This window comes from Alosa sapidissima, chromosome 12 (assembly GCF_018492685.1).
Source record: "Alosa sapidissima isolate fAloSap1 chromosome 12, fAloSap1.pri, whole genome shotgun sequence".
NCBI classification, from domain to species: Eukaryota; Metazoa; Chordata; class Actinopteri; order Clupeiformes; family Clupeidae; genus Alosa; species Alosa sapidissima.
The window spans coordinates 12069994-12096801 of NC_055968.1; the positions used below are offsets into that span (position 1 = coordinate 12069994).

General features: G+C 45.9%; 1 protein-coding gene across 1 annotated transcript; it reads left to right on the forward strand.

Annotated features, from left to right (window-relative positions):
* znhit6 (zinc finger HIT-type containing 6) lies at positions 1-25255 on the forward strand. Its single transcript, XM_042057821.1, has 10 exons — positions 1-237; positions 677-742; positions 4252-4358; positions 4487-4572; positions 4691-4794; positions 13897-13965; positions 14177-14257; positions 17565-17645; positions 22486-22610; positions 24203-25255. The coding sequence occupies exons 1-10, from the start codon at positions 122-124 to the stop codon at positions 24589-24591; spliced, it is 1224 nt and encodes a 407-aa protein (XP_041913755.1). The 5' UTR covers positions 1-121; the 3' UTR covers positions 24592-25255.
* The last annotated feature ends 1553 nt before the right edge of the window (positions 25256-26808 follow it).

Consider the following 26808-nt stretch of genomic DNA (forward strand, 5'->3'; position numbering starts at 1 on the left):
TTGTCAACACGAATCGAATTACGGCATCGGCATCTCCACGTGTAGTCAGTGAAAGAAGTAACGTTAGCTGTTATCAAAACACGTTTGTGTGTAGAGGTTTTGCACAAATTTACTTGCTTTAATGTATGACAATATGGAATCATTGATCCTTCCAACAAAGGATGACTTCGATAGTGAATGCGACTCACCTGGTGAAATGAATGAAAGAGGAAAGAAGCGAAAGATATCCCTGACAAGGTAAAGTTAGCTAAGTCAAACGCTTACAAACAGAACATGAAGTTCACAACATGGCAATGGACAATTCTGGCATATCGTTTATTTGTGAAGTACTTTTGTCTTATACTGTGATGTTAAACTAGATGAGTAACAGTTAAGTGAGAGTGTGTGATATGCAAGACACACGTAGTGATAACGTTACTCTGTTAAACTACGTCTTTTGACAACCAATGTGTTACTGTTAGGCTGTCTATCAGCAGTTGGCTCGTGGTTGTTTGATAAGATAACGTGATCTAATTGAATTTCATACCACATAGTATACTTTCCATCTTAGCTTTCATGTGTAAGTTCCTCAACTAGATACGCATGAGCATCAGCAAGCAAGAGCAACGAGTTAATACGCCTGGCAGTCTATATCTTTATTCCATCTGAGTTCCAACTTCAACTTCTCTTCCAACAGGTGTGGTATGTGTGACACAGAGGAGGCGAGATATAGGTGTCCTGGCTGCATGACGCACTCCTGTAGGTGAGTTTGGAGAACAACATGTGTCGTAGCATTTCACTATTCTTCGAATTGCAAGACTTACATCCCAGATTCTCCCTCTTATATCACTCTGTAATAACCTTTTCATTCCTAGAATCCACAATTTATCTTCAATATTAAAATATACTGCCTTGAATATTAGAATTCCATGCTCAATGAAGTGCCAGTTGGCATTAGGGGTTGTATAAACGGTGTTATATCAATTCCTGAAAGAAAAGTTAGCCTTTGTCTGGGGAGTCCAAAGATTTTCATATGCAAGGTGACCTGTAGTATTCAGAGGAAGGGCACACACGTCTTTTTGATGTTGTCACCATAAGATTGTTATTACAGCCTTCAAAGTGTGCCAAAGATTTGTCATTCGCTTGATTCTGTTTCTTGGTATAGTTTGATCAGACCAATCCAAGGCCGCTTTCACGCTCAAATGTTCTTGACTGATTTAAAGACAGTGCGTGTCTGTAACTAAGCTATCCATGGATGATTGAGCTGGTCAAAGGATTTATAGCCAGGCTTTTAAACAGCAAAATGGCTAACTTACGCCAACAGTCTTGCAAAGTGGTAGCACATTGTGTAATTGTTGGAACATAAAATAAAAGAACATTCTAGGATGCTTGAAGGCCTAACTTTGAGAAACCAGTATCCATCAATCAATTCAGTGTAGCTTATCATTCTGATGGAGGTAATATTGACCACCTCTCAAATAACTAAAATGGTTATTAATGGTAAAATGGTAAAAATGGTATGTGAATATATAAGCTTGTGTCAGTAGTCTCACTATTACATAGTCTGGTTTCAAGTGGGCCTTTCTATGGCAACTTTTTTCCAAGAATCACAACGACTGATTTCACTCTTTAGTGTATAAAGACATCAGCAGGTGCACCTGCCGAACAAGTTTATTTAAAAAAAGTAAAACTGAACAGTAGTATCTGCATCTGCATTTTTGTCATTGTTTAGGGGCTCCAGTAAAATTTTTCAGCAACAAGTATTCAGCGATAAGGTCTGCAAGAGGTTCTTGCCAAATATTTTGCTTTCAGCGAGTCCCTGAAACGTAGGCCTACGGTATGAAGACGGATGATTTGGGCTTGGACAAGGTCCAGCAGATAGCTGACTCCTGTCTGTGGTGACCCGATTGTGGTCAAGAACCTGTCACCTTCTTCTGTGTTTATGAATTCCTTTCGTGATTAGGCCTATTACATAGCCTAGAAATCTAGACGCACCCTAGCGGCGGCAAATTAATTTGCTCAGCCTGTACGTCTAGTAGCAAACCATAGGAATTTCTATTGGCTAACACCGTGGATGTTATCCAATCACAGCGCTCTATTTTGTTAGAGAGTCTTAAGGCGGGCTTAACAGGATAACGACAGTCCTGCGACTGTGAACAACAAGGAAGGTGGCTATGGCGAACGAAGAGCGGTTGTTTGAATCTGCGTTGGCGTCAACTTTGGAGGAGTTGGACTTGTGCTTTTCTTTGAAAGTTGAGCAACACAATGCACTTAAGTCATTCCTTTCGAAGAAGGATGTATTTGCCGTTTTGCCGACCGGATACGGATATGGTCGTAGCGCTGGCCTATTGCATGCCTAGGCAGTTTGAAAGACAATTCTCTGCCCGCCCCTTGGATTAAGCGAGGTGAATGGCTCGATTCCAGACTATACATTTCAATGATATAGGATGGCCCGCCAGGCTACCTATTACAGTTATTCTCAGTCACTTTGGGGCATTTCTCAGATCAGAATTGAAATTCTCAAAACTATGTGTTCAACTTCCACACCACACCATCTAGTTGTTTGTTATATATATATGCTTTTGCACATCATCCATGCAACTGACTGTGTATAATTGTCTGCTGTTTTTTTATATCATCAGTTGCTCCTGTCATGTTGGTCACAATGCATTATAGGGGAAACACAAAGGGAAATGTAGTGATCAACCAGGACTCTAAGCTCAGAAATGCATAATCATGAACTTTCAATAGTGCAGTACACGTAGGACAGTTACTGTGTGTATATATAGTTCTGTCAAAGGGATGTTTCCTACATTTTCTATTATCTCTAATGTTGTGTATTTTCACTTACTATAAGGCGTTGGGGTACTGCACAACTGTCTGCTTTTTCTTTCTTGTTTGACTGTGTAGTAAATTACATGATCTGGCAACAAACTGCAGTATGAATTCTGGTCAATCTCCCACATATAGTAATGTGTAACATTGTAGAACTAAAATTGATATGCGACTCAAAAAAGAGTAATATTTTGCATTTTCATTGTCATCAATCAGTAGGAATATTCATCAATCAGAATAAATATTTTGACTGCCTTGTCCGTAAAGAATGACGCGAGAACTTGTCATTCTGATGGCACTGACATGTCCATTAGCGTAAATACTTGTACTTGCTTTTGAGACATAAACTAAGCATTTTGGCCAAGTGACGTGCATTTCATCCACTCTGTGGTGCTCTGTGGTCTACAAATTGTTTTGAGAAATGCATTTACTGTTTTGCAAACATTCATGATTTGAGAAATGACCCAAAGTGACTGAGAAAAAGTGCCATGTGTCCCATTCCAACCTCAGTTCTTTTGGCCCACAGAGCTAGTGAAGTGAGGACTTGCCAGTGTAGCATGTAGCACCCTAACATAGAGTGGTAGTCCTTAGCATGTTTTATCCTCCTTCAACATGCTATTTGCCATCACCAGAAATGCAAGTGCAGTAAAATCTCTAATTAACAAACATACAATGGTGTGTTTAGCTTTTTTCCATGTCATTTCATAATGATATTTGCTACTGCTAATGGTTGGCAAAGTCACCAGAGACATACAGCAGATCGAGCAGACATGCAGCAGATGATTAAATGAAAGTGGCATGCTTAAGGTTAAAGCACAGGGTGTCAACACTTATCATGTCACATTGGTCAGGCGTGCCCCCTCAAATAGATTTATGAACAACTCGAGGCTCCAAAAGTCTCCAGGCTGTCAAGACAGTGTGGTTCAAAGCCCGATCTGCCAGTCTGTCATGGCTAAATCTCCCCTGCCCAGTGTGGGTTTTGGATAGATTTACGCCCTTTTCTCTCTTTCTCTCTCTCTCTCTCTCTCTCTCTCTCTGCGCCGGTGGTGCACAGAGTTTTCCAGCTCCTCTTATATAACACTGATTTCACATTTGGCAAAATGAGCTCCCACGGCAAGCACTTTAGTTCTCATCAAGACACTGAGTCGGGATAGTACCGGCTGTCCTTAGGAGTTGAGTGTTTGGATTCAGGCCAAACCCGAAGCGTGTGATCTCGAACCACCATCACCACCACATTTTCAAAGAGCAGCTTAGCATTGTACAGTGGAGTTTGTTTTGATTTGGCCTTGTAGCTTTTGGCTGGTGACCCTTGAGTCAGGTTTTTCACGAGGTGTTAGTGTGTGTGATTGTGTGTGTGGGTTTTCTTATTTTTGTAACAGTAGGAATGATTTGTCAGGAATTGCTGAGGTGTTGATATGTCCTCTCTGCTCTCCCTAGTTTGGTATGTGTAAAGAAGCATAAAGTGGAGACAGGATGCAGTGGTGTTCGAGATAAAGCTGCTTTTGTACCCCTCTCTGAGTTTGATGAGATCAACCTCCTCAATGGTAAGGTTGTGTGTGTGTGTGAGTGTGTGTGAGTGTGTGTTTCTCTACATGTGTTTATCCAGCAGATCCCCATTTCATTTTTTTGCTGTTAGCGTTATGCTTTTCCATAATGTTTCCATTTCACCCAGACTACAGGTTTCTGGAGGAGACTGGGAGATTGGCAGATAGCACCACAAGGGATGTCTTTACTCAGCTACCTCAACAAACCCAGAGGGTAAGACAGGGCTCAAAAGCCCTACTACAGGTGGGACTGTGTAGTGTTGTTGGGCTATTATTTTACAGTAGATGTTTGAGATGAGGGGTGCGGGATGACATACCGGTCTTGTCTACAGGTCCAGAAGCTGGCTAAGCAGGCCAACGCAGCTAAAATCAAACTGAAGGTCCTCCCCAGAACATTCACCAAAAGGAAAGAGAACTCCACCTTTTACCACAGAAGGTAGGCCATATTCCTTACAGCTAGATGTGGAGGTTAAAGAAGCTACTGTGATTATGTAATAGGACTCACTCTGAAAATCACTCATTAAGTCTTTAAAAGTAACATAGATCAGCCATAAGTCCTTTTGTCCTTAATTCACCCCTGTGTCTCACATTTAAAATAGATTCACTCATTCTAAACTGAGGTAATCATGTGTTTGGTTGCTTTTGAGGCTACCTACAGACAGACAACACAGGTGTGCGGTTCATTTGTTCCCCTTCTTTTATCAGCCTGACTTAGGCGGGGATCACACTGGAAATAACGAAGCGGCAGCAGTAAGCGTAACGCAATGCTCAGACCATAATAAGTTCTATCTCGTTCCTACGTAATACAAAGCCGCCAGTTGCACACCTGGTTTAACTTGGCTGTTGCTCACCTGTGTACTCTAGTGTCCTGCTCAGATTTCCACTTGTGTAGCCTATCGTTCCATGTTGCCACAGTGTGCTTTTCATCAGTGAGGAGCATTCCATGCAAACATGGGAATGCTGTTTCTTCAGACAAAGAACAAGATGAGGATCGTTAGTGTCATTTTACATTTTTGTAATATGGCAGCTAGACATCTGTGTGAAGCTCAAAGGGGATATGCTTACATAGGCCTTTATTGCCAAGTGTGCTAGACTAAGACATCTTCTACTGATCATGTTTTGTTTTGATTGGCTTGTGGCTTTGTCTTGCTGTGCTGCTTTGATGGGCCTCATTAACACAACACAAGCAGTCTGCTACTCTACATTTCATGTGACGTGAACAATGTACCGCAAGACATATCAGATTCTAGATCGCACTTATCACAAGTAAGATCTCGGGTCCCCCACAGAAATGCTGTCTGAAGTCTGAACCAGAGGATGAGCTGTCAGTCCAACAAGCCTACCACATGGTGTCGCCCTTGCTAAATTTACAACAGTTCAGTTGATGCCTCCTCTCACTGCTCGGCATCCACTTCAGAGGGGTGTGAGGGTCACCCCTTAAGATGACCAAGGATGATGATTTTATTAAAAAAAAATAGAACACTGAAACTTTTTTGTCGTGTTGTTGAATGTGTGTAATGCACTGATTAATTTTGACAAAGGTTTTTTGTTTTTGTTTTCAGGATTTGTTCATTTGCATATCAAGTTGTGACTTTACTGTATGGGTAATCATTGTACACAGTAGTGAATTTTTTTCCAGTCGTGGAGCAAAAATTTCACTCATCCTGCACGTAATTATACTTCTGTTGCTCTGTTGGCTCAACATCAGTTGCAAAGGTAACAGTAGTATATAATGCAAACCAAGCACACAGTCCCAGAACAATATGTGAGGGCTAATGGCTGGAGAAAAACAATATGCAGTTTACTACAAATAATGCAAGTTGGCAAGGTCTGGACCAGCTGTTCAGAGTCATAAAGTTGGCATGGACATAAATCTCAACTTTTAGGATGGTGCTTGAACACTCCTTGTAGGGTTAATAATGGCACTGACAGCTTGTAACTTTTACGACTTCATGCTGATTCCTCGCTCGTGGTCTTGCCTGCACAGCACACCCCCAAAGATAACTTACTGTATGTTTTTGTGCCCGTGTTGTTGGGTTGCCATGGCAACATCATTCACACTTCCCCAGGCCCCCTAGCCCACCAACACCCCCCCCCCCGAATTGTCCGTACAGAATGTCCGCGTGTTGGCGTACCATAGGCCCCTATATTTTCGCCAACACTTCTCTTCCTGTTTCCACATCACAGGACTTCCTGTTGTGCTGCTGGTGGTCCAGCCGATTCTCAGAGCGACGCGCTCCTGAAGGGGACTCCCCTCTGTCACTCTGGAAGAATAAATATTTATCCCTAAAATTGACTCGTAAAAAACGGGAAAGGGGGAGTGGGTAGAGCGTGGTGTTCTAAAGGATCTTTGGCGTGGCACATTAAATTCAATATTTGGGCGGCGACATTCTGTCATGTCTAGAATGGAGCCGAGATGTCAGTCAGACTTGCCATGTGTGAATGAGAGCATTGTCTCGCAGCACCCTCGTTTAGGTCACTGCTCTAGTCCAGGCCGACCGCCTCCCAGCTCTCCTGACATCTTTCGTGGATGCCACTGACATTGGAAAGAGTGGGAGTGTGGTCCAAGGTGAACAAGAGTGAAGGCCTGTGTGAAAGTTAGCGAGTAGCAGGGATGATGAGATTATAGCCTAAATGAGAGATCGATCTATAAAACTGACTGAGTAAGTGACATGGTTGAAGATGGGATATTTTTTCTCAAAGCCAACAGACATGGATGTGGTTACCTGATTCATCACATTTTGTATCTGTTAGTTGATAGTGTTTTGAGTGTAAGCCTAAAAAAACACACATTATAATGTCCTCTTGGCTAAGTGTGATGGTTTCCTTTCTAAACAGCTATTTGCACATGCTAAAAAAAAAACTGTAATTCAACCTTGGCTATTATAGCTATTTGAAGCACTCCTTAACAGAAATACTGTCAAAAACACTGCATGTCAACATAGTACACTGTGCAAAGACCAATAATGCTGTGCCGAGAAGTTTGTGATACTGTGCCTTTGCAAATGAAGCTGCTTGGAGTCTGTCCTTGTTTTTGTTCAACAGAAAAAAAGATTTAAAAACCTCCCATAAGGTGCTTGAACTGTGTACTTTCAAAATTTCCCAAAATAATCCTATGTATAGTTCCTCAGCATTGTTTCCCTCGAAAGCCTCCCTGCTGGTTGTCAACACCCTAAGATTCTGAGGAACAGACGCACGGATTCCAAATCCAAACCCAACCCGGCTTCGCATTGTCTTCTTGCTCAGCCTCGTTCTTTTCAAGTGTCTTGTGCCAGCAGTAGGCTGCCTCCTACTTATTAATGCAAAATCCACCGGACAATAGTGCAAGTGAGTGGGCTTAGGTCAATAGCATCCATCCACCATCATGCGCACTACCACTGAGAGATGGATGCATGATAAGTTGCTGGAGGACAAAAATGGGTTTCAGAATGTACCAAGTACATTATATAAAAAGCAGATGTTTTTACTCAAGTGACTGCAGATGGTTAGCGACATATTCATGCTACGCATTTGCGCTGCCAGAGAGAGAAAGAGGAAGATAATTATTGTCGGCTGGGTCTTAAGGCTTTCGTGCTTGGCTGATGGGTTGGTGTTGGTTGTGGGTTGGGGTATGTGTGTGTGTGTGTGATTGAGAGATTCTATTTTTATTTTTTTCAATTTTATTCACTCTCCCTCTGCCCCCTCTACCTCCTTTTCCATGGTGGCTGATGTCAGGCACAGGGCACACAATAAAGTATTTAACGAGAAATTACGGCCCCTGTAATTCCAAAGCAGCCATAGGGGCACAGATATGTAATAACTGGCACAGCATGTGGAACATTTGTCAGCTGCACAATTCTCAGTGGCTTCGCATGACATGGCAGTTTTCCTCTTTTTGCTCATGCACGACTAGGTCAAAGGTCGTAGAGATGTGTCTTCCTTGTAAATGTTCTTGTGCTTAGAAATGTCTGATTAGATATGCCTGCCTACTTCTGATATGAATACTCCTATGCTTGCACCTGGGCGATATATAGGTTGTAATTGATTTGAAGCTCAAATTGCCAGACATTATTTATATATTTAGTTTTGCTTTCAAAGCCAGTGAGTAACAATTCAGCAATTGCACAATGGCAGTAACAGAATCACCCGTCCTGAAGGCTGTAGACCCGCAGAGGAAATGTCTTTCATCACCACTTAAGTTCCTAGATGGTTTGGTGTTCTGGTGTGTTTTTTCGTCTTTCCGAGTGATTGTATGTCTTTGGGGGAATGGGAAGGAACAACGTGTTACCGTCCGGGCTTCAAGCAGTTTAGGTAATGTTGTCCCTGCAGATGTGCGATGAAACCACAGCAGGCCCAATAAGAATGCGACCCTGTGGTCCGCCTCGCAGCGGGAACACCCAAACAACGCGACTGTGTTTTGTCGTTTCTGCTTTATTTATTTCCCTCCCCGCTCCATGCACGGGATGTGTGGCCGCCTTCCCTGTCCAAAATCATTTTACCTATTCACTTGTAGCAGGACGCTGGCCTCCTTCGGGACCAGTCTTTTCCACGTACTATAGCTTTTTGGCTCGTCGTTGCACTCGCCGCCAAGGATTGCCGGACCAAGCCCAGCGCGATGCAACAATTTGCGCATTAAGTGGGACTGCAGCAAGAAGCAGCCAGCAAATGGTGGGCTTAAGGAACATCTGCCTGTGATCCGGCCTGGGCTCATGAGAGACCCGCTGTCCCTCCTGCACGGAGCCAGTGGATTTCTCAAAGTGGACCCCCACCCCCCTCCCCCCCCATCTACCAACCCCACCCAGAAACACCTGGACCAGGCGCAGTGGTGAGTGTCGTGTGGCACTGCCACCACCACTGCTACCACCACCATCATCTCCCTCCTGTCTCTTGTGGTCCTGCAGGTGGTTGGCGAGATGGATGATTAGAAGGATACATGGAAAACGGGTTCTTATGCCTCGCATGAAGTTGAGCCCGTTTGCCTGCCAGCCCCATGCTCAGCGCTTACTCATATTCCATATGTGATCGTGTTGTGTTTTGCGGGGCTTATTACTGGTTAGATGACAAAATCCCCAAAGGCCTATTGGATCCATCTGTCAGCAGCCCTGTTACACATGTGCATGTCTTGCTACCATGGCAGCACTTCTTAGCTGGTTTATCCTTCTTTCTTTTTTTTTATGTCCTCGCTTTTTTTGTGGCAACAAAGCGTATGCGGCGAGGAGAGGAAGAGCCAGACTGAGAAAGTCATCATTCTGTCATAGCAGCCGTCTTCAGCGTTGATTCTTTTGATATTCCGAGCATGTCTAGAGCCCCGCCCGCACCTCTCGGCTCTTTGATCCCGAGCATCTGTGAGGGCGCAAATAACGGCAGCTGCCTATGGTTCCACTCAGTGAGAGTACCCCTACCCACCCACCCACCCGAGACTGTGACATTAATATATGCATTCAGGAACAGCTTAACACATGGCAGAGACAATGGGTGTGTTCCAAAATATTCCCTATGTCATGCACTACAGTTGAGGTCATTTCATGGAAAATGCGAGTGGTGTACTGAAGTGTGTGTGTGTGTGTGTGATTGACTGCATGCCTTGCCAGCCCAGTAGTGTGCTTATTACCTGCTCATGTTCTTCATTTCATAATGTCCTGGAAACTCTCTACCTCCTAAATGAACGTGCAACGTGACTGGGAAGTGAAGGCACACGCAAATCCACTGTCGTCTATGCTACTGTAGATGCACAAACGTCTCTAGCATCCTTTGTGCACAAAGATTAAAACAAAGAGTCCGAATAATGCCATTTGCCTTTGAAAGGACAATATTCCCACAGGGACTGTTATGACATAATCCGCAATATCTTTGATTTAATGACAAGGATATCTGTTGCTCTCTGTGTGTTTTTTGAAGTGATTTAAACATGAGGTCATTGCATCGCCAAATGATGTTATTGGTTGTTTTGTTTTGTCCTCAAGGCCTACAGATCAAGACCATTTCTTCCGTTGTTTTCCCAAATTAGAACCGTGACGGTTGCCTTGTGGAAATCAAACACAGGGCAAACCTTAAATGGCTGGCTGACTCTGGATACTGTAATCAGTGACACCAGAGCTGGAGGTTTTTGGGGCTTCAAGGAGGGCTGGTACATCTGGCAGCATCAATGATGGCCCCCGGTATCCCCCCACCGATGGAGGCATGACAACAAGGCTCCGCGGCATCTGCGGAGTATGGCTGGATGTGGAAAAATGAAGCTATTTTCAGTATTTGTGCCTCCACGCTCAGAAACAGCACTGAATGAGAGGAATGTGGAGCACACAAGATCGTTTCCAGAGACCACGCAGCATAAAGTACAGTGTGTCACTGAGGCTGTTCTGTTTTGGTGGGATGCTTTCAAAAATGTCTTGTTGACCCAGCATTTGACCATAGCATCCCTGTGTTTGTTTTTCCGACCCAAAATGTAAGAGATGGTTTCATACACATAACCAGGTGTAGCCCAAAGTGAACTGCTTATTAACTGTTTTAAAAAAGACAACGCATATCTTTCTCCTGACCTCATTCGGGTGAATTTGCATGGAGATACGACTATGAAAGTGAAGATGACCCCTGAAGCGTGGGTATGCAAGGTAGGCGCCCTAGTTTTCGAGTTGTTGTGGCTCCTTAAGGTTTTCAGGCAGTCCACTATAGACACTCTCATGTCACCACAGAGACATGAGGTATAAGCACTAATGTATGTGTCTTTTCTCATGGAGCCATCTAGTCTTTGACTTTTCACTTTCTCTTGGCTGGAAGGATTGTTTTCTTGCTGGTTATTAGTGCCATCCCTCCTTCATGCCTTGACATTGAGCGATGGCGTGTGTGTGCTGCTGGAATGCATCCTGACCTCTCCTGACGAAATGCCTATGTGCGTCCTCCAGCCAAGCCCTTTTTCCATTGGAAAAATGCTTTCCATTCGCAGTAAAGGCAGAACAATGCCCTTACACCTGGCATTCCAGCCCTCCTCCGACACGCTCCCTCTCCCCTCACCCCTCCACCCCCCACTCCGTCTGCACCATGCAGTCCAAGCAAACACTCATAAATTCCTCAGCCCTGGAGGGCAACGGAATACCTCCGCACCTGCACAGGGAATCCCTCTCAGCGCACACCATAGCTCACCTCTACTCTCCGCACATCCCAGGCCAGCCTGCCTCTGCCAGTAACCTGTCTGCCAGTCAGCCTTCCTGCCCACCCGCCCGCCTGCCCACCTCCATGTGGAAACTCATAACAACCACCTCTGATTAGGATGTTCTGCCAGCTGTGCATATTTCTGTGTTTGGCTTCTTCCTCTTCACCCTCCTCTCTCCTCTGTTTTTCTTCAAAGAGAGAAGACTTTGTGGGGTGGATCAGAGGGGGGAAGGGAGGGAGAGAGTGAAAAGAACAAAAAAATATCTCCCTGGGTTGTGTAACATTGCCATCTGGTACAGAATATTCTCCACCATTAGAAACAGAACCAGAACTGGAGTTTGGCTGGTGTTTGCGGGAGCGTTGGGAATTCCAGGCTAGGCTGGGCCTGTTGCACTGTTTTCCTGTCTACTCCTGTTCAGAAGGCAACAAGAACCTTTCGACTTTCTGCTCCTGCTGCCTATCTTAACTTCCAGTTGATTGCTGTGAGCTGCCTATCAGTAAATAGCAGTGCTATTTTCCAAAACATTTTTGATAGTTAAAAATTAAGCAAGTAATCTTGAAGCCCTCCCCACACTGGTTTTGTTGATATTTTTTGCACCAGTCTTCAGGCACTGCTAAAAGAGGGCAGATTAGCCAATAATAAACAACCAAATGAGGACCATAAGTGGCTGCAGTGCTGTATTTTTAGTACAACCTCTCTTGACCGAATCCCTGCTGGTGAAACAGGGCAAGCTGTTCCCCAGCCATGCCCGCCACCAGCCTCAAAAGTGGTTTGAAACAAAGTCAAGCGCTAACGTCCCTCAGCTGCGGCGTGGCAGCCCTCGAGTTAACCGGTGTGGCCCGTGCAGGGTCAAGCTGTTCACAGACCTCTACTGAGCACTAATAAGGAGCCGTGAAGTTGCCCAGAGCTATTACAGGACTGTGGGGAGCTGTTGATCTCACAAACATCGCCCTCTGGCTAATGCACTCGCTGATTGAGATGGAATAGAGAGAAAGTTGTGTGTGTGTGTTTTCATGTACATCTGTGTGTGTATGTGTATATGCTTGGGAGAGGGGGAGCGATGGGTAGTATCGAGTTGAACCCCACCCGTTTAATTGGCACCACACCCTCTGCATGGATGGCTCACAGCAGTGACCACATGAAATAAAAGCCGTACTTTATAGCCTGCTTGAGCTCGTGATGGACCCGGTGCCAGCAGAGCTGTCTTAAACAGATGCCCCTGCTGTAGTAGCTACACCCACTGTCCTTTGCGAAGTGAATCATGACAGGGCCCTCGTCTGTGTGTCTGCATTTTGTGTGTATGTGAAAGTATGAGAGAGAGAGAATGTGACTATCGAAATTATGACAACGACTTGTATAGAGCATGTATATTCCTCCAGATTGGAAGGGACCGCACCTAGTTTGTCTCTCCACAGTGCGAGTATGTAGAAGACGGTCCCAGCTCTTAATTGTCACCATATTATCTGTACATGTGATTACAACAGCACCCAGGCTACAAGAGTTTGATCTGCACTGCACACGTCGAAAGGGAATCCCCAATGGACCCAGAGGAGTGATCCGTCCCAATCAAAGTACGAAAGTTCTGTTTTGATTAGACCCGCGCTTGTCAAAATACACTTCATCATTCCCACTAATCCCAGTAGGCTCAGTTGCTTCGCTGGGGTCCCTTCACCCCTATCGACGTTGTTTATGGCAAAGCGAGCTAGAGTGAGAGAACGTCACTGTGATCACTGTGTTCTCCCTCTGTCCGAGGAGGGAGCATGGTGGTGGGGGGCAAATGTTTTGCGCTCAGCGGAGAACACCTAGCAACCTCTAGTAACTGCAGCCCCAGTCGACACCCCACAGCCGTGCCTCATTTCAGCATTGCTTGCCAGCTGGAGCACCACTGCAGAGCCCTCGTCATCGTCGCCTTGACGACTGGGGTCAACTCGCTCCACACATGCACACACAGCTACGTACACACACACACACACACACACACACACTTCGGATGTTGAGCCAGTGTGTGCTGGTTGCAGTGTGCGAGGCCTCGAAGGACAGAGCTGAAGATCCAAGCCGCTGGGATCGGTAGTAGTTCTGGACGTCTCGCTTGCGAAAGATCTAGGCGAGACCTGAGGTTGAGAAAGTCCTATAATTATTGCCCCTGTGATTAGTGATAAATGCAATGATCCAAAGTATGTCGCACAGTAAGAAATATTGACTGCTGAGTGTTTTTCATTTGCTGGCCTCGAAAGGATATTCTTTCTATCAGTGTTGAATGAACCTCTAATTCAGCTGTCAATATCTGACTAGTGTCTGTAAATAAGCATCTGGGTTATGGCAACCTTTAATAAGTTAGCACCATCTGTCATATTGTTGTTTGCTGTTGCATTGAAAGTCCCATTGATCATTTTTCATTTTCTGTTCCCACAGAGAGGGACGTTTCTACTGGCATCTGAAGCTCCTTTTCCCCCAGAGCAGTGCTGAATACGCAGAAAAGAGGTGTGCACTGTTCCTTGAAGGAACTGTCAAGTAGTAAATATGTAGAACTTAAGTTTAATACCTATATTTGTAACACCTGTGGAATTATGTTTTTATTGTCTAAAATAGCTGTATATAATCCTGAAACTATATAAATCTTGAAATTGAAAAAGAATTTCCTTGTGCACTCTCAACATCACCTGTCATGTTTGGACTATTTTTCTTTTTCCAGAGTTCCAGATAATCAAACCTTGGAGGAGATTCTCAAGTCTTACATCCACCCCACAGAGTCTGACCCAATTAGACGGCAAAAGTAAGCTTGTGTCCTCATGTTGTCAAGGTCATCTAGTCCCAACGTTGTCAAAGCTACCAACTGAACACGCCTTAGCTCTGTGTTTTTAAATAGATTTTTGTCCTGTGTGTCATGTATTTTGTAGGCCTTCCAGAGCCAATGTGCATTGCATGTCACTCTGGTTTGTCACTGCCGTTTAACTCCCTGCCGTCCAAGTGTGAGCTCAAACTGCGTCAAAGGAAAACGCTTATAACACCCGCCTCGTGGATTAAGAGAAAGGTAGAGAGAATCAAGCCTTCAGCACATTTACTTTGGCAAGCTGGCGTACCCCTGGGTTTCTTGACAGACAGACAGACATACAAATATATAGCTTGGGGACAGATTTAGAAATCGGTGAACCGTGGTAAGGTTTGGTCGTCCAGATGGCTAAAACACTGATGTGCTCCTCCAGGCTATTAGCGGTCTCTGAAGAAAGGATACGAACAGAACAACGCGTCCCATCTCGGCAAGCTGACAGAGTGATGAAAGCGATTTCACCAGTGGCCCTAGGAAAAAGAGCTAAAATGGAATTATGTGATATTTTCACAAAGGTCATTGCTACGGGGTGTGGGTTCATCTCTGGGTTAAATGGGTGCCTGAATTCAGATTGAATGCCTCACGCCTGTTAAGTGTTTGAGTGTGTGCGGGGGGAACCTCACACCGTTCCAAAGTTGAAAACGATCATGACAATGGGATGAAAGAAAAGGTTAACATGTTGTTTATCCTCAATCTGTTCCATACAAATGAGATAGGAAGGCAGACCATGTGCACCCATCAAGCGAGAGCTATTATCTACGACCTCCTGCAAAATGTCACACAAAGAAAACTGACTTTGACCTTGCGAAACACACTTAGCTTGCAGTCTGGCTCACTGGAGAGTTTCACACATTTTTTTCTTTTTCTTTTTATGAGACCAGAGTGTCCAGGCCTTGTTACCATCTTCAAATCTGAACCAGCGATTCTTTGAAAAGTGTAAATACACTAGATTACCATATTTTAATGTCACCATATTTTAAGAATAGTTGTAAAAGACTAACAATGTGATAATGGTCCTTGAGAATCAGCAGGCATTCTTTCTCCACTCTTGAATGACCCATTTAGCAAAATTGATTTGAGTGTTTTGTCCAGCATTGTGTCTCCACAAACTAAAACGAGAGCCATTATAGTCAGGGAATGTACTCAACAAACAGCACCGTTTGGTTCTCATTTCTTTTTCCAAGTAGACCACTGAAGTGAGGGTGTGGACCACACTGAGCTCATTGTGTCTCTTAAGAGTTGCGGTTCCCAACTGAGATGAAGATAAAAGCACCATCGTAGACCTATTGACATGGACTGTAATGCAGCTACAGTCTCCCCTATGTCCTCGGTGTGAAGGCCATCAGAAAAGTCCGGAAGAGACTCTAGACATTCCGCTCAGCCCAGATGTCACTGGATCCTTCTGTCCCCCGCTGCTTCTTGGCCGTCCTGCCCTAAGGATATATCAACAACCATCAGCAGATTCTCCGAGGGGAGGGATTCATTAAGTCTTTGTATCCTAGCCAAAAGAATCTGTCATCTTCGCGAGGCGGAGTGCCATTATAGCTTAACCAGACACAACAGCCGTGTTGTCGCTGTCGTTCTCTCTGATACGTCTAATTGACCCAGTTAGAAGACAAGCCTTGTCAGAGACGCCAGTTTGATCCGCAGATGAAACCTGTGCCATGGATACCCTCCCTCACTTTATCCCCCCATAATCAAATTGTGGTACATTATATCTGAGTATTTCCCAGACGAGTCCATAAATCAAATCTTGCACAAATTGCTCTCCATGTCTGGACATGGTAGGAATGCAAAAAAAAATCGGGTACAAATATAGCTCTAAGCTGATAAAGCTGTGTCCATGGTGAACTCATTAGGCCGTACACCAAGCTCCAGTCTAAACTATCACTTACTATTATTGTTACAAGTTGCGTAACACGGGGGAGGGTGTGCGTGAACACAGCCATATTTCAATAAGGTGTTGGCTTACAGAAAATGATTTTCTTTCACCTTCCTGCCATACGTCGTACCCTCAGCTCTCCTAGCTAGGGCTGCAAAGTGCATTTGGAGTGGCAAGAAAAGTGGGGTTAGTCTTACAGACATTTACTGGAGCTTGTGGTTCGCTGCTCTGGTCAAACAATGAATCACGCCAAATAAAACCCTTTCGCCCGTCTGCACACGTCTGAAGCGGATGTAGCAATTGACGGAGGCGAGAAACTAGGCCCTCAGGCGTGTCCAGGACATAAATCATCTTCCAATGTCGCCTTTTCCTCCCAGTCTTAGGCTTCTTATTCATGTTTCTTTACACAGCAGTGACTTCTTCAGTCATCTCTCGTAGACGCATGCCCTCACGCTCTGCCCTACTCTGCCACGGCCTCTTCCGTTCTCGATGGAATCATTAGGAAGTAATGCAGCAGTATGTCACCCTTTGGCAGCCGTGAGCCAGCACGCCTGTCGTCTTTGGTAAGTGCGGTGGCGGTGACGCGCAGCTTGGTTGGCTCAGGCAGCACCATGACCGAGCAAGCGGTGGAACAAGGACTTTTTACACTCCCGGCGTGACAAGGTTGCCCATAAAGCCATGTTAACGGATCCAGTTGATTGAGCAGAGCAGGCATGTGCGCCAGAAACACTCAAGCTGGCGTGTTAGCGATTAGAGTCCCTATCAGACCTTCGCTTGCAATCACACACAAACACACGTTAATGGTCAGCTTTTCTTCCAATGACTCACCATCCCAGTCCTGTAAAAAGGGCCTTTGCTTAGTCTAGACTCAAGTGTTGGGGTTAACTGGACAAGAGTCATTGCTAATTTGTTTAGAGAACTGCAACGGTGGCATTGCTATAGGTTCTCACAGCAGGGAGCACTTGGTCTTGTGTCACGCCCAACAGACAGTATGTTCTCCAGGTTGTCTGGACCTTCTCACCGATCCTCTTTCAACATCATTTATCATAGATAAAGGAATGTTCCCCTGTTAGGTCAGTGTTATGTCAAGAAGCCATTGTGTCTAGTAGTGTCTGCTGTCTCTGCTCACTTACCAAGCCATCCTGTTTGGGTGAGCACTGGTAGTCTTGTCACTAGAATGTGTAGTGTGTATTGTTCATTTTTTTGTCGTTTTTTTTTTAAAGAAAAAAAAATAGTTTGACTAATATAATTATTAGATTTTTGCTGTGTGTTTGTATGTATGTATATGATTTTATCATGTAGCATTAATGAACACTAGATGTGAAAATGTGATATAGATGTGTTTTTATTATTTTCCTTTTTGTCTTGCAGGTTAAAGATTTATGCTCATTCCCCAGTGGACCATGTTAGGGTCTTTATGAAGGCAGAGGAGAACAGGCCTAATTCGCTAAGGTAAGGCTTACTTCATTTTATATGAGAACTCTCATACGAGAACATGGGATTGTAACTTTTTATGGCATGAAGCGTTCTACTTAGGTACCAGTGTTGTGGGGGGAAGTCAATCCCAAGTAATTAAAAAAATTCACTCAAGCATGCACGCTCTGATGAGGTGCACGTTGAATGTTTTAGTTATTGCGCCCAATTGGTTGGTGCCACCATGAGGTCTTCACGCTCTGAAATTCCCTCGGAGGCTGCTGGCAGTACAAAGACGTCTCCGTCATCGCCGCGTTTTACCTTGCCCATCCAATCCTGATTGATTTATCTTGCTTGTATGAAATCGACATAATTGCTTCATGAATACAACATCACTCCTCGTAAATTCCTTTCGAGTTATGTAGTGATAGCAGGCCTGGGATTTTTTTTCTCTCTCTCACTTTCTCTGTCTGTCTCTCTCTCTCTCTCTCTCTCTCTCTCTCTCTCTCTCTCTCAATCTGTAGTCATCTCTTTAACTCTTACGAATGCCATAGATTGTGTTTAAGAACAGAAGGTCAGAAAGGAAGTGATCGTTGTGATTGACCCACCTGTGTGTAGGAGTTGTGGGGCAGGGTTGGAACAGAGCCACAGGTGTGCATGCCAACTGAATGCCCCCCCCCCCCACCCTCCTGTTCCACCTTGCCCTTCCTCGACCTTCCTCTCTTTCTTTCCCTGGCTACACTCCATCTGTTTCTGTCAGGCACATTCTGAGCGATAGCCTCCCATTAATACCCTCTACTCATGTACTTGCCCTCCCTGCAGCATTCCTCTACCCTATTCACCTCCACCTCCTTCAGCCTCATTACCACTCTACTCCATAACGGGTACAAGGCGTTCACATGTAACCTTTGCTCCAACATCCCTTAGATACCCCCCCCCCCCCCCCCCCCCCGCCCTTTCCTAGCTTAACTTAATATACAGACTTGTGCATCTCTGGCGTTGTAAGGTTTATGTAAGTAGCTGTCTGTGGCTCAGCTTGTCAAGGGGAGAGAGCACTTTAAAGCCCTGGATTACGGCCCACTGAATATCACTGTCTGTCTGCGGGGGGATTCCAGGCACGGTGTGGCGCGTGGGGGCAGGACAGAGGACAATGGGCCCAGATGTTGCCAGCGTGGCCCCATCGGCCAGCTTTTTTAATGGGTGCACTCGAGCACCGCCTGAGTTTACACTGCGGGCCTCATGGTTTTGCCCACCATGGGGGTGAGAGTTCAGAGTTGGCACGCAACCACTATCTCTCTGGATAAGCCACCGTGGACTGACCCATGAAACCGCAGCCCATTATTTGTTGCCACGATGATGAAATTGTAGCACTTGAGATGTGAATGAAGGGTTTCGCTTGAATGGGCTGTTAAAAGACGTCACCACTCTACTCATGAAGCAGTTTTAGATTTCGGCAAGAAAAAAATTTATTCTCTGCAGTTGCGTTCTCAGCGGGAGGTTGCTAAAACCACACTGTCAGATTTGCAGGGTAGCCTTACGGTTTAAGGTGTGAGCGTGACAGCTGGTTTACTCGGCGTGAATCAGCCTGTGACACACCTCCCGCCCCCATTTAATGGCACATCCATCCGTCGACACCTCATGTGACTCCTCCGAACCACTCAGCCCCACTGTCAGGAAGTGGCACGCACATGCCAGGAACCCGAGAAGCGCTTTCTCTTTCTTCCTCCCTCCCTCCCTCGCTCGCTCCCTCCCTCACTCGCTCCCTTTTTTCTCTCCATTAAATGGTCATACAGGTGGAGGTCGGGTGTCGCAGCATCCGCAAAAAAGTGCAGCAGTCAGCAGTAAAAGAAACGTAAGCGAGGTGTCGAGCCTGGTTAATGAAAGGTGACTGTAATAAAACACTCTCCCTGAGGCCTGCGTGTCAGCCCCGTGCACACGGGCGGCAGGGCTTTAATCACCGGCCCCTCTATCCCTTACCGACCACTTTGCGCCGATGCGGTAATGGATCCCAGTGTGTCCAGACCTGAAACGGAGCCTGGGCGGCGAGTGCACGAACAAAAGTGTTTCATTATGGATCGGGTTTGTCTTAAATATGACTTGTAACGTGACCTGTGGCTGTTGTGGGATTACAAGGCACCATGAGGCATGGTTATGTAAGTCTCGAAAGAGCTGTGTTGTGGGGATGGCACGCGATGGACCCATCCCAAGTGGTTAGACTGGGCACTGAAAGAGTTCTCAACAAGACTGGCATTTCCATTGACAGTTCCCACTCATCTCAATCAAATCATCTCAATTGAGAGAAATGTGAGATGTTTGATTTAACTTAGAAGATCTGTCACATCTCGGCAGATGCACTAGGCCTATGCATGCTTGACATGCATTCATCTTGCACTGATATGAATTTAATTGTGCATGACTTCTCAGTGAATATAGACCTTTTTGAGGAAACCAGACTACTTTGATGTATTATGTAACAGTTCTGAAGATCTGTCTAGGATTTTGCTTGCTTGGATAATGGCTTTTGCTTATCTCTGTTCTTTTTGGAGTGTTTGGGGACATTTGAGACCACGCAGATGAGAACAGATTGGAGGCTACTTTGCAAGGTTATCCGGGGTCAACTCCTGAAACAGAACGTTTCAGACATTCAAAAATGGAACGAATGAGGAACGAATTTATTGCTGGCCAGAACCGCAGAGGTTGTGCCATGTTGACTCTTTAACTGGAGGTGTGCAGAAATGTACGGCCCCTCAATAAAATAATGCTGCCACTGTACTAAACATAGCTGCCTAACCAGTAAACATCCTCTTACGGGAAACCTGGGAACCAAGGCACAAGTTGGCCTTTGACACGCAAGGTAGCTAGTTTGTTTGTGTCATGGTTTATTCGTCTCCTTGCTCTCTCTCTCTCTCTCTCTCTCTCTCTCTCTCTCTCTCTCTCTCTGGATGTTTTGTCCTTCTGGGCTCCAAGGCTATGGAACAGCTGGCAAACCTTGGGAGAGATGAAAGTGAAAAACGGAATCTTTTCTGAATCGACGCGTCTCAAATGACTGTTTTCCACTGAGGGCCCATGGTGGGGGGGGTTTCTGAAGCTTTGCACCGCAAACGTTCCTGCACCACTCCCGAAGACAGTGGTGCATACCTGTGGTACAGCCAGGCCTCCCTGCCTGCAGACCTCCTCCCTCTACCTCCTACCCTTCCTTTGTTCCAAACTCTCCTCCAAAGGCATTCGCATACCTGTGGTGTATCTCTCCATTGGCCAGAACCCTGATCACAGTGTCAACAAGAGAAAAAGCCTGCGTCCTTGAATCATGGTGACCATAACTAAAAGCCTTTGTCAACAGCACTTCTCGAAACATAATGAGCAGAGATGACCTGAGAGTGTGTTTGAGAGAGAGACAGAGAGAGAGAGACAGAGACAGAGAGAGAGACAGAGAGAGAGAGACAGAGAGAGAGAGACAGAGACGGAGAGAGAGAGACGGAGAGAGAGAGAGACAGAGAGAGAGAGACCGAGAGAAAGGGGTGGGTTGACTTGACAGCATCCCATCTTGGAAGATAAAATATGTTGCATTCACCATTCAGTAGAACACTATATACAGACCAGATGTGTGCAGGTCTGCAGCTGCCAGAGTTGTGAGTTTCATGAATTGCACAGGCTCAAGAGGTTCAGCAAGTGGGTGCTGGATGAGCTGCCCTAGTGCCTCGCAGAGATGCACATTATCTCTTTATTAATGCAGATAAACACAGATGTGCTTGTTCTTTTTCTCTTTTCCGCTCAATCTCGCTCTCTCTCATTCTTTCTCTCTCAAACGTTGTCTTTGTTTAGTCAGTGTCCCTCATTTCCTGCCCTTTGCTAGCCTGTTCGCCACGCAAACTTTGACACTCTCCTTTCCCACATTTGGCACTGTGGAAAGTGTCCATGGGTCACGTTTTGTGGAAGTTTACCTCACCGCTTGGCCAACGAAAGGTTATGCCATCATGCCAGGATACCAACGAGCAGACGCACTGGCCATCTGTGTGTGTGTGTCTGTGTGTGTGTGTGTGTGTGTGTGTGTGTGTATGTATGTGTGTGTGTGTGTGTGAGAGAGAGAGAGATGGAGTGGAGAGTCTTTGCCATGCCTGGAAGTGTTTTTGCGGTGGCTCATCGGATCAGTGCCTCAGAAGTGAGATATGCAAGTGTGGTGACTTTCCAGCGCCTTATACATGAGCTAAAGCACTCAGAGTGATTTGGACAATAACAAACTTTGAGGAGATAATTCTGTGGTCCCCTTCCAGGCAGGCTTACTGTCCTGACGGCAGGACCGAGGAAAGGAGGAGGGGGTAGATGGTGGTGGTGGTGGTGGTGGCGGCGGCGGCAGCGACATAGCATATTTTCATATAGCATCATGTCTCTCGGCTGTCACTTGTGACAGGCCAGACAGAACGTTCTCCGCGCGGCTACAAACGGGAAGGGGGGGAAAAAGTGTTCCCATGAAGTCTGCTGCGCATTTTAAAATGGTGATTTATGGATCTTGCAAACATATGATGGGATTAGCTAAGGGCTCGCTGATGTAATCTCTGCAAATGAGAACGTGGGCAGAAAAGAGGGTGGCAGGAGGACCAGCAGCCGGCAGATCAAACAGTTACAGGAGATGTTATTCAATCAGGTTCATTTAGTTTCCATTCTAGACGATGGATGGAGTTCAACACTGAAGTGTTTTACTGCGCCAAAGCATAACCACTGTCTCCATTAATCCTCAACACGACCGTAACCGGTGAAGTCACCACAGGATTCCTGAAATGGAACGCTCTAGGCATTTTGTGAGTAGGGAGGGTTGTCAACAGTCAATTAACCCCTCAGGTTTGATAATGGAGTGCTGTCATTTCTCCTTTTTGTCGTGCAGGTACCATGAGCTAGACCTGAAGAAAAGCTTAAAAGACAACCTGATGCACAAAACCATCATTGAGTATCCTGCCCTGCATGTGACTTTGAAGGACCACTGCCAAGACTACCTCACTCAGAGACAAGGTAAATCTGCAGACATCGAAAACCAGCTGCCACGCAGCTATAAACAATTCGGGCTTAGCCCATTTCGCATTGCATAATGTCTTTTTTTATTTACATTGCTGACACTCAATCCAGACCTGGAGTTACTTAGCCTGTCACGGTACATAGAGTACCTAGCGTATCCCATGCATAGCATCACAGCAGGGCCCTTGCAGGGAAAAAAACCCTCCACAAATGCAAGTTTGTCTTTCCTTCACTAAACATGACATGCCTGTGGCTCTGAGGCAAACAGAGGTGCATGAATGCACATCCTGTGCTGTGCTGTGGCAGAGCCTATTCGTGTGGGCTCTGTCAAAACTCTCCCCCTTTCTAGATACTTTGAGCAAGGCCAAAACCCCAGAACTCGTTTACACACACACACACACACACACACACACACACACACACACACACACACACACACACGCTAAGAGGCTGTGGGGTGGCAAGAGGAAAAGGGGATAATGGCGGCTGTGGGGGTCGGTGCAGAAATTGGCGGCCAAGTCCTTTCCGAGCCGGCTAATCCCAGAGGAAGTGCGCTCAGCACACACCTTTCAGGTTTGACTAATGAAGGTAATGAAAGTCAGCGGGAGGCCTCGTTTGGAAGACGGGCACAGTGACGAAGGAGAGAAGCGGAGCCGAGACTTTACCCTTGCGTAACCGCAGTTTCCCATCTGCATGGTCTCCTCTATCTTCTGTCCCTGCTGCTGACAGCCCACCGGTTTGTTAACTTAAGTTTGTCATGTGTTTCAGCCCCCCTCGGTGAGCACATGGGTCTAGCTGTCAAAATAATATCAGGCCTAATTATGGTTATCGCATGCAGCGCACCGTGTGCTGCTGAGGAAAGGAAGGGACAGTGAGAGCAGCTTGCAGTGCTTGATAATAATAATATATAAAACACACACACACACACACACACACACACACACACACACACACACACACACACACACACACACACACACACACACACACACACACACACACAGTGGTGGCTGCTTACTCACTGCCGGAAAACAAAAGAAAAGATATCCGCACACTGTCTCTAAAGCTCCCAGTTTAATGTTGCGTGATACACAACGTTTCGATCACTCAGGTCTTCGTCAGGTGTGTATAATAAGACACGCGAGAACATCGAAGGTCGTTCTTTAACATTGTCTGTTCTGTAAACACACCACAACCCCCTTATGGCACACTCACCCTGAAATATACATTTCTAATGCTGGTTCCGTTTGTGTTACTGTGAGCTGGGAAAAGTCTGTGTGTGCTGTTCTGTTCTGTTCTGGGCCCCAGCTTTGTGTTAATAAAGCCATGTTTTCACGCTGACCTCACTCCCAGTCTGTGTGAACAAGAGAGTGAGCGAGCGAGAGAGAGCAACCGAACGCACATGTGCGTGCCCTCATTTGTGCGAGCCGGGAGAGAGGGAGCCGGGGCGTGATGAGTGGAGCCGATGCTGAACGAGATGACCGCTACAACCCCTTAACCCTCCTCTTCCCCCACCGCACCACCCCAGGCCTTCCCTCTCAACCCCTTCCCCAATTCTAACATGGTTCTCCTCACTGTTTCTTCTCCAGGAGAAATGTGGACACCTCGCTTCACCACCACCACCACCACCCCTTCAGAGAGTGTTGTCCTTGCTGGTCCTGAAGCTGATGCAGCGACAGAGCTACCTAAGGTGGACCCCCATAGCCTTTGTGTAACCCTCTCAGCCAGACCCCTGGCGAAGAAGGTGAAGAGGGCCCCGCTCAGCGAGGATGAGCTGGAGGACGGCGAGATCCTGAGTGGTGGTGAGGAAGAGAAAGATGATGAAGGCAAACCTGCCGATGGACCCGGTAGTGAGATTCTGGGTGCAAATCACAATAAGCAAGGTGAAAGTGAGGTTGATGGTAGTTGTCAAGAGGATAAGACTGATGGTCATCACGATGAAGGGTTGACCGGTGATGTGAGCAGTGATGAGAACTGAGTCGAAGGCAGTCACAGTAAAAAAAGACTGCTACAGAGGACAGATGGCAAGGCGATGAGAGAAGAGTTGATCTCTACCATGGAGACACAGAGCTGATTGATATTGTGATGAAACCTATGTTTGGACTTCATCACAGAGAACAAAAATGTGCATCTTGATCATGAAGTTTATTGTTACAGATAAGTTGGTCTTATAGGTCTATATGAATGTTTATGTGGAAAAGGATCATAGATGCAAGTGGTGTAGGAATTGAGTACTTTTTCCACTTAAAACACTGACTGACTGACTGACTGACTCACTCTTCTGACATTAACTCAATCCAGAGAAAACCTCTTCGACTGCGCATCAGGAATGTACTGTATGAAAAGTGATCAGTGCTTAATGTGTTATTTCAAGCCACATATTATGCTTTTAGATTAATTAACATATTTGTACTTGCACAAAGTAATATAATTGACACCACACCTTTGACAAGTCATATCTTTTTAGTGTTTTTTATACATGGTGGTCCATTCCATGTGTTTTTATTTTGTTCTATTGTTTGAGTCATTCCTTCGTTGCTGATGCGATGGATAATGATTTGCAGACTGTGCCATTTTCAATCAGTGAAATAGACTGATGAGCCTGGATCTAAAAGTTCACAATAAAAGCTTCATGTTATTGTCCCCTTGGTCATTGGAATTCTACTCAGGACATCTAAATTATTTCATTTGCTCAGACATGAACGAAGATTGACCCAGACTTTCCGAGTGAACGTTTGCCATGTTGTGTTAAAGCCATTTCCCGCTGACCAAGAGAAGTTCAAATCATAAATAAATGTTTGATGCCGTACTCCCCCTGCAGCGTAGGGTTGTGTCTGTGTTGCATATGTTACCATTCAATCAGGGCCCTCTGTCATAAACATAACATAAACCGACCATATGCAGCTAAACCTGGGAGAATTGAACACATTGCGGCGGATAAAGTCAGCATTTTGCCCCGGAGAGTAATTCTCTGTGAAGGTGTAATGGCTGTGTTCTCTGTTGCGTAAACGCCGGCAAGCCAGCGTCGTAATAAAGCAGAGAGGACTCTCCACGGGCCTCAGCCGTGCCGCTGACACCTCCATCGTGTGTGTGTGTGTGTGTGCGCGCCCGCGCACCCTCGCGGACTCCGGCTGTTGCCCAGACTTTGATGTCTGAACTCCAATGACGTATTTTTCCGAGCCCTTGCACAGTGGGGAGCAGGTGACCTCACATCCCCTGCAGGCCCCCCGCTCCCATGGCGTCCTCTCAGCCCCATCTCCCCACCACCCCACCCTACCCTTACTGTCCCCCTCCTCTCTCTCTGTACGCTAAATCCATTTTCATCCCCTTTTTCCCCAAATCAGTTGTGATTCTTCTGTCTAACTTCATCTCTGCCTTGTATTCTTCCTAAGTAAAATCCTGATTCTGTGTTCTATGCTTCTGATGTTGCCCTCAAAAGATTAGGGTTAAAAGAGGCAGCTGATTTCTACACAAAATGCATCAATCTTTTTTCTATCTGAAACAGAAAGCGAGTGAGTGTGCCAACTCTTGAGTTGGATTGCCTTGCGTAAGAAACATAAATGAAAAGCTGGAACATTGCTGCCCTTCCACAAGCTCTTACACAATTTATTTATTTCCCTCCCACAAATAACCCCTCGTAACCATCGTCGTCTTCATTTATCTCCTTGTACCTCCAGCCAATGCCTTTCGTAGAAGTTTGCTTTCTATCAATAGTAAACCTGTAGCAGCGGTAGTTGTGGCTGCCGCTGCCGCTGCTGTTGCTGCTGCTGCTAAGCAGTCCAAGCTGCCGGTGTTTGTGTGCTACAGCCTGCTGCCAAGGCCTCTCCGCAGGACGCCCACAACACCGCAGGGCTGTTTACTGTCTACATGCAAGCAAGTGCCACGGTAGACAGGAAACAAAGCTATAAAAGTAAGGTGCTCTACGTAAGCACATACCTACCCATCACTCTCCCTGTCACCGTCTGTGTCCTGGTCCAGGGACGGCGTTTGGGCCCATGCGGTGGGGATGGGGGATGGGGGATGGGGGATGGGGGAGGGGGGGGGGGGGGTGTCTGCCTGCCTTTGTCACGGGGAAAGAGTTGTTCCGCAGTTGTGGCTGCCTCGACGCCTGCTCTGAGGACGATAGCTTTTCCAGTGTTAAGGTAGCAAAGATGAGCTATGTTGTGTGATCGTTAAGAGACAGGGCTTTGAGGAA

Excerpts from the sequence above, each read along its gene's own strand:
- znhit6 (XM_042057821.1), top strand. The coding sequence starts at position 122 with ATGTATGACAATATGGAATCATTGATCCTTCCAACAAAGGATGACTTC. Across the intron at positions 238-676 it reads CGAAAGATATCCCTGACAAG|GTGTGGTATGTGTGACACAG; the intron begins GTAAAGTTAGCT and ends CTCTTCCAACAG. Across the intron at positions 743-4,251 it reads TGCATGACGCACTCCTGTAG|TTTGGTATGTGTAAAGAAGC; the intron begins GTGAGTTTGGAG and ends TGCTCTCCCTAG.